Source organism: Ambystoma mexicanum, chromosome 5q, assembly GCF_040938575.1.
Source record: "Ambystoma mexicanum isolate Mex_15411 chromosome 5q, UKY_AmexF1_1, whole genome shotgun sequence".
In the NCBI taxonomy this organism is placed as follows: domain Eukaryota; kingdom Metazoa; phylum Chordata; class Amphibia; order Caudata; family Ambystomatidae; genus Ambystoma; species Ambystoma mexicanum.
In genome coordinates this window covers 1,307,623,265-1,307,636,536 of record NC_090933.1, presented here as the reverse complement: position 1 = coordinate 1,307,636,536, position 13,272 = coordinate 1,307,623,265, and the positions used below count along the sequence as shown (strand labels likewise).

The window sequence follows — 13,272 nt, the reverse complement described above, 5'->3', positions numbered from 1 at the left end:
GACTAACCTGCTGAAGCATGGGTCTCCTTGCATCAGGGACCAGTGAGTAATCAATACCCCAACCGGTGGCCCCTAGCGCAAGAGCCCATTTTTACGCATGAGTGAACCCTGGGGGCCCCTCTCCTGTCTGCTGCTATTGTGAAATAGCGACTCCATCCCGAACTCTCAAACTGCCTCTGCCTTCAAGTGGAGGTCCTTCTTGAATAGTGGGAACTTATTCTTTATCGCCTTATCCACCCTACCAATTCCCGAACTGCTAGAGACCCCTGAAGAGACTCTGTTTTGCCCATTGGAACAACCGCATTCATTTGCATTACATGTACTATTGAGCACAAGGCTCCCCTCTTCTTAGGGCTTGGACTGCCTCTTAGGTGAATAACTGATGTCGAATTGGGCTTAAAGATTAACTGCACTGCCTGTTTCCTTCCCCTCTAGCTTGTCAACATATTTTGTGCAATCATTCCTTTAGACCCCCCTCGTCTTGTGTGTATATATATTGTATTGTGTGTGATGTATTGGGTTACTTAGTGTTACTGTGAATCTTTGCCATAGTCTGTTACAAAAGCCTTGTAATAAATCTGTCTATATTTTTAATATAACACCTGTCTGGAGTAATTTGTAAGTGTCCTTGCTCTGTGTGCTCGTTGAGGTCCTCCAGTCACCCTCACCCCTCCTGAGACATAGTCTTGACCGCCTGCCATGGCTACCCTGATTGGTCTGGCTTGTCCTTAGGTTACCATGTAACCAAGAAGCGAGGTTGGCCATCTGATCGCCCCCCCCTGGTCAGATTTCAGAAATACTTAACAATGTTGTGTTGTTGGCATGTAAACATTCACTTGTGTTACTTGTCTTTTGAGTGTGAACTGAAGTCCAGCATTTTTACTTTCACTGTTGGTTATATTTTATGTTCACTATTTACTAATAAATTACATCTTAACACTGGTATTCCCTATGCTTTAGGGACATTTATTGTATAGGGTAACCTTGAATTTAAAAAATATATCTCCACGAGTTAACATTTTGTACGGGATTATGGTTTAAATTGTCTGTGGATTATGTTGGCACATATGTTTAGAGTACCACGATTAAAATGACGTGCATACTATTTCCCTCGCTTTTTTATGCATTGGAGATTTTTGCACAGCCCTCTGAGGGCTGTGTAACCATCTAACCTAAAGGTGAGTCGGTTCTCAGAAACCCACTCTAAAACAGTGGCAGAGCAGATGCCCTTAACCTTTCAAGGGATGGGAGGGATGGTACGGAAGTACAGGCCATCCACACCGTGAAGCAAAGGAAACCGCCACTCTGGTACATTGAAAAATATACTCTATTATAAAATTACACACAAGACCTCTACCAGGTAAAATAAGTACTATAACACAGACAGTAAATACATTGCCTTTATAAAAATCAGTAATGGTTAGTTAAGATCCAGCCGACTCCCAATACTAAAATGAATGTCCTCTATCTAGTGATGCACAGCATACCAAGGATAGGGAGGGGCAGAAAAGGAGAACCCTAGACAATTTACATAACAATAATCGTAACTTGGATGCCATGTGCCAACATAGAAACAGATACAGTAATCCTAAATGTCTAAGATATACTATTAACAAGGATACAAATTTGCACCATACAGTAAATGTAGGACCTAGAGGAGGAAGAAAGGGGAGAACGCGTAAGAAAAAAAGTCAGATTACGTGTGGACTTGCAGCACAAACTTATACTCCTAGGCTAAATGGCTACATTGTGACAATACATTTATCATAGCAGATGCATATAAAGTCAGTTTTACAAGGAAAATCCAGTCTTTGGTCTAAAACTCACTAGACCCAAGAAGAATGACTGCAGGCAGCCAAGTACCTCTGAACTCCCCAAAAGAATTAACAAGAAACAGACGGACACAGCTGTGGTTATGGGGAAAGGATTGTAAGTAAAAGTTCTCCTGAACAGGTGTGAAGCAGACTGCAACTGACTCCAGGGTACAACAGTAGACTCTTAAGAGTGCCATGTTCAGGACCCAGCAGCCCCAGGAAGAGATGCAGGAGATAGAAGCTAAAAGTAAAATTCAGTAGAAGGGGGATGTACAGAGACCTTGGACATCAGCCCACAGGGACATCCGAGGGGAAGTATTTGGAAAAACTACCCCCTCAGTGCCCACAGTTAAAAACGCATGATCCCAGGAATTATTAAAGATGTCAGGAAAGCCAAAACACCCCAGTGAGTACAGCTTTTTTACCCTTTTCATAATTGTTCTTGAGATAATCCCAAATTTCCAGAATTATTCTAATAAATTCATAGAATGATGAAACCCATTATTGAGAACCAGTTAAGGGAAGTGGATTTTCCTTTCTTTTCGAGTCATCTGACATTTTGGGATTCATGGTTACCTATATTTTGCTTATCAGCTTGAAGCACATAGGAAACAGGACAATAGTCTACAAACAACTAAATCGGGCACAATGCAATTGTACAGCAGATGGAGTAAAGTTACTAATGCACGCCATCTGTTCTCTTCTAGGCACTTTTACAAGCCAATGATGAGGAAAGGCATGTCCAAGTGGATGGCACAAACGGCAGTGTTTTTTGCATCTGCCTTCTTCCATGAGGTAAGCCTCTGAGCTGCTCTAGTTCTATTAGGGGGAATGTGGTTAACAGTGCCCCAAACATTGGTGGAGGGAGATGATTCTATAGAAAGTTGCACATTTTGTGGCCACTCTGCATGCTGTGCTACCTAAATGTTGGTGAATAATTGAATAGGACAGACATTGTGTACCCCTTTTGCCATCAGTGGGTAGATGTGTATATTTATTGGTGCTGTGGTAAAATAAAATGTGGCCTATGTTTGCCGGTGTGATCATTTTTTTATAGCATGTCGTGTTGTGAAGCATTAAAACCATCTCCTTTCCACAGTGAAAGGTCAGTCGGGGTCTAGTTTTCTCTAGATGTAGAAATAGACAATACTGAAATGTATTTTTGTCTTACGATTATGGCAACTTTGTATGAAAGACGATTGTCAACCTTGAGAAATATCCAGGATAGGTCTTTTAAATGAAGTCTGACTTGTAAAAATGTGTTTTTACGTTTAATTCTTGCTCAAGAGGACCCTGGTCTTCTAAAATCTACAGGGGTAGACAATCTCACAATGCAGCACGCTACACCAGAGTTCCATCGGTCTTCACATTTGCATTGTTGGTGCCGTGGCATCACTATCTAACTACCAGTGGCCATGTATGGTGAAAAGCGTGCACATCAATGTCTACCTCTTGTGCAACCGCCCAGCATGTTGCGAATGAGCGCAATTCTTGAATACTAGGTTCCCGACCCCTTACACTCCTCCTCACAGAGCACACCTCGACCAGATTGCGACTAGTGCTGAAGTATTGTTACCTTGATGCAGTACTACGGGGTGCAAATGAGACTGGTGAACTTCATCTAGACAGCAAAGGAGAGCATTTATACAGACATTAAGTGGTGCACTAAAGAGATCCTCGCTATGCTATATCCAGCCGAATTGAAGCTAATGGTGAAAGACAAATCACATTTTTCACAGAGCTAACAGCCATGGGACCATATGGGTAGTAGGGCATATCCCCAAATGATCCCTCAACAACTGCCCCTTTGCTGTGTCCTTGGGTACTACAAATGGTAAGAACGATTACTTTGGTGTGAAATGGACGCAGTCTAAGTTGCCAACAATGGATCATTTGAAGAGGGTCCAATCCTGTCGTGATGTCCAGAGCAAAACACCCCTCTGGCTAAGAAGGACAAACCGCAGCTCAGGAAAAGGTTACGTTCTCCCAATTGCTGCAGACTTCCTTCTACTTTGTCATCCACGAGGAAACTAGGCAATCGCACCCTCTCCAGTGAAGATAATACCTCAGAGGAGTCCTTTCCTGCACAGATACCTTTCCCCACTAAGCCTTCCCTGCTGAGACAGTGGGAGGAATTTAGGCTCATGTTTTCCATTTTTTTGTTGGGGCCCTAGCGCTGATGGCTTCGGCCTTGTTGCCACTGGAGGAGCCAGGTCCTCTTATTCTTGAAGCTGGGTTAGATCTTTGTGAAGGAGGAGGCCCCATAACTAATGGATTTGATGCCATTGACTCCTGTCAAGGGCATAACTTTCAAGAGAAATTTTAGAATCGGGATGTGTACCTTGCCAGTTTGAATCTAGTCTAAGAGATGCCAGCGGGTTCGACAGCTCACCTGAGATGCATATTTTCCCAACCTCCCGCATGTCGCTCAGATGTCCTTTCAGAGGAGCCTTGCCAATGTGGTTGAATCTCTAGGACTGGCTGCACCCACTAGTGGTCTGCAGCCTTTGGCTCTCCAGATGTTTTGGACTACAATTCCCATCAACCCTAAACAGCCTAGACAATTGTGAGGACCATGTTGAGTCGTAGTCCAAAACATCTGCAGAGCCAAAAGTGGCAGACCCCAGCATTAGACCTATGGTGATCAGACTGATATTTTGGGAGATGATCATCCTTGGGAGGCCATGCTTCTCTTTAATCCAGCGCTGGCCTGCCGTGCTATCTCACTGTGGCAGAAAACTTCCACGATTCCATAGGTGGGTGATGGGCACCGTGTCCATTATTCACAGGCATTCCTGGTTGAGAATTGTTATTTGTAATTATGGATATACCAGGCACAGCCTCAGATTACGGCCTGTAACATCCTCACCTTTGTGTGTCCCCCCTGCCATAGCGTGATTGGTCCTTGGATTGCTGATTATGGCCAATCCGAACAGCAGCAGGTAAATGCTGGCCTCCCTCCCCAAGGCCCACCTTCCAATGCCCCTGCTTGTTACCAGATTGTGCGGTACCCGTCTAGCCCTTGTTTTTCCATGTTTGGTCTTGTGCCCTCCACCCCGTGCCTAGTCCCCCGTGATAACTGTTGTGCCCCCTCCCTGGTCCCCCCGTGGGACACCCCCACTCTCCATGTTTGGTAGTGATTACCCAAATTGGTAGTTTCCAAACAATGGAATGGTACTGGTCGAATTCGGCCCTATTTGACATACGGTCAATTGGAAACAATCAATTTGGGTACTATTGTGTATTGTAGCTGCATGGGATTTATACCATGTTCTTGAACCATGTCCGGCTTCATTTGCATTCCTGCTCCTTGAGATTGCTCACTATGAAAGTGACTTTCCTGGTTGCTATTTACTCCACCAGACCGGTAAGTAAACTCAACGCTCTATCTGTTAATCCTCCCTTCCTTGTTTTCTCCGAGGAGGTTACCCTGAGGGTCAGACTTAATTAACTTACCCAGGTTATGTTGCACTTTCCTTTTTTAAAAAATCAATCATCTTGTTTTCTTTTACCAGCCTCACCCTTCTAAGACAGAGGGGTGGTTTCACTGTCTGGATCCCAGGGAACTCTCATGTCGGCTCTTGGACATCTCTTGTAACTTACACTGATGCCTGTATGTGAAGTTCTGTTACTAAGCAGACCTTTTCCATGTGGATTGTCTGCATCAGTTTTACGATCTGGTTGGGAAAGATGTACCTGGGTAGTTTGGCCAGGGGTCAGCAACTTACTACACATTGTAAAGGGGTAGCTCTGTGCTGTACATTGTCTGGAGGCTACATGGACTTCCATGCGCATGTTTTCCAAGCATTGTCTGAATTCTTTGCAAGGACATGATGATTATTTTGGTGAAGCCGTTGTCTAGAATTTTCTGCTGTAGGTCATGTTCTTGTTGTCCAAGTTCTGTACTGCTATGGGAGTTTATCTAAGGTGAGGATTCTGTGGAAGGAAAAAATCCTTCCACAGATGGCTCATTTACTCTTCCCACCTGCTCCTCCTTGCAGCTGGTTGGGACCTGAACTGAGGTCATCAGGCGCAGCTGCCTCCACATATACTGGCCTGAAGTCCCCTCTATCATGAGTGGCATGCAACCCGTCAAAAGCACATGCATGTCTATTTGTAGGTGCTCCTCTTCCTGAGTGGCAGCTCCAATCTTATATTCACAGCGCAATGAGACAAGCGCGTTCCACCAGCATCCATATATATATATATATATATATATATATATATATATATATATATATATAATCTTTTTTGCTTTTTCTTTTATTCTCTGTGGCCGGCCTCTGGACAATATTCAACTTTTATATTGGTATTCTTGTAGCTGAGGAAGCCCTTTTTCAATTCTTCGTGGGGGGGCTGAAAAGCAGATTCCATGAAAGGCAGCCCTCAAGGGATAGTTGACTGAAGGTATCCATACATGTACAGATGGAAATGCTGACCTCCCCACACTTTGGCTATGGCATTTTTTTATTATGTGTTAATACCTCTGCTTGGTAGGGGTGAGTGCTAGACTGATGTAGGCAACCAGACAGTTCACCCCATCTTTGTGCGCATAGACCCCCAGTCTGCACAGGATTGCCATCCACTAGGATATCCATGTCCAGTTAGGATCAAAGTAGGCCAATGTTTCCCTTGATAATTCTTTTTTGATAAGAGCCGTTTCCTGCATTCTCAAAGTCCATTATTTGTTTTCTTTCTGCAACTCGTGGTGTGGCAAAATTTGGTATAAATTGTCCGCAGTATATGAACAGCCCAGGAAGCTGGTCGCTTCAACCCAGACCCTCCAAGCTCTCCATCTGCAGGACTGGCTTGTCACTGGACCTTCAGGATGCCTGCTTCCATGTGCCAATTCATCTTAGGAAGTACCTAAGGCTTGTGATGGTGAACAACCCTTACCATTTCCGAGTCTGGCCGTTCAGTCCTTTCTCTGCCCCACAAGTCATCAGGCTGTTGGCTTTGGTAGCCGTACGTCTCAGGGGGTTTGCCTGATTTTGATAAACAAGGTTGCGGCCTTTGTGCAGGGAAGTGATACAACTGTCGTCCTGTGCTCGAGAGGATGTGTCAGCTGCCCTTGTTGTGGGAATAAGGAACATGGTTTGGGAATCCCCGAGCAGTTGCAGGTCAGCCTCCCACGAGTGAGAGCTCAGCCATGACGTTTTGAATAAGATTTCTGTCCTTTGGAGGACGAATCAACTTGCCTTCTATGCTACTAGTGTCAATAGACGTTGCTCTGTTCCAGGGAATAATCTCGTCCGGGAGGTGTGGGGACCCATTGTCGAGTGAAACCTTGAACTCCTCTACAGATCTTGTTGTTCTGCTAATTCCAAGAAGGCTATGGCAGTTAAGGTCCGCTTTGATCCTGATCATCCTTGATTGGGCCCAGAGTACATGATTCCTAGCACTTCTGAACAATTCACTCTGTCCTCGGTGGAGTCTTCCAATGAGAGTGAATCTGAGCCCCCAATCAAGGGAGCTAAGTCCTCCTCCGGAGTCCCAATAGCCGCAACCTGCATGCTTTGCTGCCAAGGGGCTGAGCTATAAAGAGTCAGTTAAGAGCAGTGAATATTGAGCACTGCGCCTAGCCATATTTCTTGTTAAATGGTTAGCTCTATTATAGTTGGTTTGACAAATTGTCTAATTAAGCTGCAGATGCCTAACGAAGACTGTTATTCACTTGACAGTCTTATTACACAGGCAAATTTGAACGATAGTTTGGCAATGTGCACTTATTCCTGGTTTTGAGTTATACAACATTACTGAAGTATCATTCTGACATTCTGTATTTATTGACTGAAAGCCCCTGTTCAATTCTTCAGAGTGCTTGTATGACTTCTTTAAAAATAGTGTTCCACAAGATCAATGTATCTTGTTACAATTATAAGGTACATAGTCTGTCATTCATAAGGTACCAATGTACCACATATCTGTTGCATTCATAAAGTATCAACATTGCTCTATATCCTGTTGCATTCACAGGGAAAGCAGTCCCATCAGATTACCAATTGGGGCACGTGCCCATTTTGTTTGCAGGCTTTCTCAAGGCATGAAATCTTGATTTTTACAAATTCAGTTTTTTATACAAGAGTCATATACACATGGATATATAACAATTCTGGGCTTTTCAGTGATTAAATATGGAGTGGTATAGTCATATTTCACTAATGTATCATTCAAAACCAGGAATAAGCACACAGTGCCTAATGTTCAAATTTGACTATAAGGAGTTGGACCTCTCTGGCAAGGTCCTGGAAGTTAGTGTTGGATCCCTTGATCTGCCCTTCATCCGCTGTGCTGGATTGTCTGCTTTCATTGGCCCAGCAGGGCCTTGACATTGGTACTGAGGAGGGGTATCTGGTCACTGCTTTATTAGAGGACCACCAAGCAAGCCTTGCTCTTCACTGTCCCCAGTATTATGCAGGGGTTTCCAGGCACTATCAAAGTGGGTTCCCCCAAAGGAGTTTATTTTTCCCAGTAAGGGATTTTAACCAGGTTTCATTTATTATGACTCTTCAATTTGAGCCTTTCCATTCATGTTCTTTGAGATTGCTTGTCCTAAAGGTAGTTTTCCTGGTTGTCATCACTTTGTCTATGTGAATGAGCGCCAGGCTCTGTTATACCACCTTACCTTGTTTTCTCAGAGGAAAAGGTGATGCTACAGGTTTAGCTCATCAAATGTTCACTTTCCCAAAAGATCAATCTTCTGGTTTTCTTCCCTCCACCTCATCCTTCTGAAGTGGAGGAGCAGTTTCAGTGACTGGACCCCACGAAGGCTCTTCGCTATTATCTCTCAAAGTAAAGACCTCCTGAAGGATCACCAGCTCTTTGTATGTTACCTTGGGTGGCAGGGATGTAAACAAGCAGACTGTGTCCAGGTGGATGGTCCTCCCTATCTCTGCTACCATCCGGCTGTGAAAGAGGTACCCGAGGGTCTCTGAGCTCATTGCACCAGATGCTTGATTGCTACATCCCTCTGCAGAGCAGGTGCCCCTGTGCGGGACATCTGTCAAGCTGGTACGTGGGCCTCCCTGCATACACATGCCGAACATTCCCTGCATTCCTGATCAGGTCAGGATGTGCTCTTTAGCAGGGAAGTCCTTCACAGTATTTTGATGTAGGTGGTGTTTTTCTGATCAGCTCCAGGTTTTTGTACTGCTAAAATGGGGAATCCGTGGGAGGGAGGATTTGCTTGAAGAACACATTACTTGCCTCTTTGTAATATTCCTTCACATAGATTAGTCCCCACTCCCACAGGTCGCCCTCTCAACCTGCCCCGTTTGGCAGATAGCTTAAAGCTGAATTGAGATCTCGGGCTAGGTCTGGCTTTATGTCTCACCCTGACAAGCCATACAGCGTCTTGGACACCAAGCAGAGCAGATTCCGAGCCTCACTGCTGCCCTGATGGTGAAAAGTTCTCAAGGACAGATGGTTCTGGGAGACGACCTATCTAAGATGAGGACTCAGTGGGAGGGAGGACTAATGATTCGGAAAGAACATTAAATGAAGGTTATTAATGTATTCTGAAGACAACTAATTGGCTATAGATCTGCATATCTGGCACCAGGAATGAGGGATTACTTTACTGCAGATCATTTCGGAAACTGGGTTCTATGTGAGAATGGTAACTAATCTTGTATGCAATGGTTGGTAGATTTAATATGTTGACAAACAATACGACGCTATGCTTAATTGAAATCTATGGTGACCGTAGCAATAATTTGTCCTAAATACAAGAATTAGGATGGTTTGCCTCAATCATGTGTCCATATGGTGAGTCACTGGCCCACTGCTAGCTTAGAGGGTTTCCTGCTAACTTTCCGGGGCTTACCCTGGTGGAAACAATACTGAGTAATTAAGGGCAACTCTTCAACTTTCTCAATGGTAAGGCTGCTATCAGGGCTCAATTAAGCCCACACAAGCGCACACAGAATTCCTGTTACTGCCAGTTGGTCCAGCAGATTTACTGCTGGATTACAAGTGGTGGTAGCCGGTGTAATTCCCCATTTCTTCATAGGACTATATGGGGGTGGGGATTACAGTGGAATTACCACCAGCGATAATTACGCCAGCATTCTGCCGATGTTTGTGTTTTCTTTGCCAATGTTTGTGTTTTTGGGGGGTTTGGGTGGATTTGGCAGTAAGGTGGTGGATTTTCCTCCAGCCTTTTGCTGGAGGAAAATATTACACCTCCCCACCAAACAGTTAGTACGACAGTGCAGTAATAGAGTCGTAACAGAATGACCCCCAATATACTGAGTGCGTATACACTTGCACATTTTGCATAATGTAACCACAAATAACATGGTACTATGAGGTAAGTAAGACTGTAGTTAAACAATTTAAGGAACCTACACGATCTCAAACTCACTCCAATAGCTCATGGAAAAAGATACAACAAAGAAAAATCCAATCCACTCTGTAAGATTCACTAGGAGTGAATGACAGTTATTTAACAATCAGTAAGACTTTGAAAATCATAGGAGTTAACGTTTTTGTAAAAACTTCATTTATTGCACATGCTAACAGTACAGTTTAGCAGCACAGCATATCACCATTTCTGTATGAAGTTAGGTGAGTAATTGCCAGCTCGACTTTGAAAATTTCACACACTGTTGTCTTCCGTACAAGTGTGAGGTGCGATCGGAAATCGGCCCAAATGTCTCTAGGACGACAAGAGGTTGTCTGCAAGTTTATAAAGACCTCTTCCATATCATTGGCCCATATCATATCTTGAAACCAGTCTTTTAATGACGGAGCCTCTTTCCTTGTCCATCGAAGAAGAATGACTCTCTTGGCTAATACAAGGCCCAAGTTGACCAGTTTACGTTGCATCACATGAAGTTGAAAACCGTTTTCTTAACCTTGCAGGTGTTTAGTGTGTTCTGTTGAGGAGTTTAAAGTGCATTAGCCTATAGCTACAGTTCAGAGACACCCGTTTGGTCATTTTGCAGACTTGCGTCCAGCATGAATCCATGATGGGAGTACCCAGGTCTCTTTCCCACTTGTCCTTAATATGAGCTGATTGAAGTGCTCAGGATGTCTTTGCACTCTGATATAGCAAGGACATAGATTCTTCCCCGTGTTTTGTGCTATTATGTAGGTGAGGCAGGGATGTGGTGTCGGCTCTGGGGAATAACGGCCACACTTCGATATCGCTGCGCAAACCCGGTAGTAGTGCAGTTGTTGAAGTGGTGCGTCACCGATGCGTGTCCTTATCTCATCCCATGTAATAAACATGCCCTTCACAAACCGATCTCCCAGTTTTTGCACACCAGAAGTATTCCAGTGTGTTGCTCTTGACTTATCTCGAAGGGGGTTCAGGACCGAAAGGTCCCAAATGGGCACTTCTTTATCATACAGCACTGTTTTTAGTGCGTGCCATTAGTTTAGTCCATGCTTGTCGTGTGGTTTCCACCGGGTCTAACTGGTGTGCCCTCTGATGCCCATTTCCCACCAACAAATGCACCATTGGGCCCGGGGTGGCACTATGTCTCTCTAACTTTACATGCAGAGGTCCTGAATCCTGTTCATCCAGTATGACGCGAAATATGGCTGCACAGTTAAATGATATCATTCAAAATCGGGAGCAGAGAGCCCACACGCTTCATGTGGTTGCGTGAGACATTGCCATTTTAATCTTACATGGCCTTGCCATACAAGTGAAGAGCAGAACACAGCTATTTCCTTTAAAAAATGGCCATCCTGGCCACATTATGTTACTGAAAAGATACAAAAGCTTTGGTAAAATCATTTTTATTAATGCGATCCTTCCAGCCAATGATAAGTGGAGATGTTTCCGTCTTTCCAGTTTGGCGGTTATTTTCATCACCTGTGTCATAATTGAGGGATCTAGTCGGGGCGGGAGTACATGCTACTTCTATCCCAAGGTATTTGATGTGATGCTCTGAGGAGACCAGTGTAGGCCGCCGGTATTACTAGTTTCTCGGCCGTTTTCTGAAATATTTCAGACGCTGGATCGGATTGGCCCCTTGGCCTTTTGGCCCGTGGCTTGGCCGAAATCGTCCCTGGGGAGTGGTGTCTGGTTTCTGGCCATGCTTGGGCTGGTTTGGAAGAAAAAAAATTGAGATTAAAAAAACAAAAAACAATTTAAAACTTCTTTCATCCAACTTAGGTCGATAAATGAGTACGAACACAGGTTTGGTGATATTGTATGCATATTTTTCTATAAAAGAGCTTAAGCGTAAGTGCTATACAATAACATCATTTGGCCTTGGACGTCTGCTTGGATTCACAGTAATTTAGTGTACTTAGGAACAATGCTATTTGATGCCACTTCCTGTTTTGTCAAGGGGTGAAAGGTTGCATTTCATCGCTTCCTGGGATATCACTTTGGGGTGGGGTCAAATGACATCACTTCTGGTGATGTCCTCAGTGGTCAAGGGTCGCGAGGGGTGGGACACTTTTTTGAGGCGAGGGGTGGGACACTTTTTTTTGGGTGACCAGACCTATTTCTTGTCCCAGTCCAACCCTGTTCAGACTTACTGCTATTTAATTGCAAACCTGAATATTTGCCAAACTCCTGCACTGCAGTTAATAATCTGTGTAAATGGCATTCGGGATCATCCACGTACAACATTTTAACATCTGCATACAGCGTAATAAGTTCAGGATGGCCACTGATGTAAACACCAGCTTTACCGAAGCAGGCTTGTATCAAGTCTGCTAGCGGCTTTACAATTAGGGCAAACAGAGGGGAAAGTGGGCACCCCTGCATAGTGCCCCTCCCCACCCGCTTAGTTCTAACTTGGGTGAAAGTATGCCGTTAGTGTATACTCTAGCAAATAGGTGGTAGTACAAGACTGCCAACCATTTTATAAAGTTAGGCCCAAACCCATAAGTACTTAGTACTCTAAACATGAAGGGCCATGACACTGTGTCGAAAGCCTTCTGCATGTCCAGTGCGACCGCTCCTCCCTTGCGATCTTGCAGGATTTGTGAGATAACATTATACATCCAGCGTATATTTAATGCTGTCTATCTCCCTGGTATAAAACCTGCCTGGTCCTAGTGTACCGTATGTGGCATCAGAGGGGTGCGAGACCAGGATTTTCGCATATATTTTGGCGTTATAAGTGGCAGTGGTCTATATGAGCTGCATTCGTTTGTTGCCTTGCCTGGCTTTAATAACACAATAAATATAGCTTCCTGCATTGATTCGGGCAGGATTCCGTTCTCAAGGGCTTCGGTCCAGACCGTCAATAGGCCGGGCCAATCTCCTCTAAACCAGTCCATCAGACCCCGTTGCTTTCTTTAATGGCTGTTTTCATCTCTACTATATCCAAGGGCTCTTCTAGTAACCCACGTGTCTGCTGATAGAATAGTTGTGGGAATACCTTCTAGATACTCAATTTCATGACCCCAGCCTCACCTTTGGGGGAGCATAGTGCAGCATAGAAATTGTACAAACACAACGTTTACATCCTTGTCAAGGTTTGCTACC

At 44.3% G+C, this 13,272-nt stretch overlaps 1 protein-coding gene across 1 annotated transcript in view; it reads left to right on the top strand.

The window, feature by feature from the left end:
* The window catches only part of DGAT1 (diacylglycerol O-acyltransferase 1), a 1,493,476-nt gene that overhangs the window by 1,248,726 nt on the left and 231,478 nt on the right, over window positions 1-13,272 (top strand). The window contains exon 15 of the mRNA XM_069621909.1: window positions 2,522-2,609. Coding sequence (XP_069478010.1) covers window positions 2,522-2,609 — 88 coding nt within the window. The remainder of the gene's footprint in view (window positions 1-2,521; window positions 2,610-13,272) is intronic.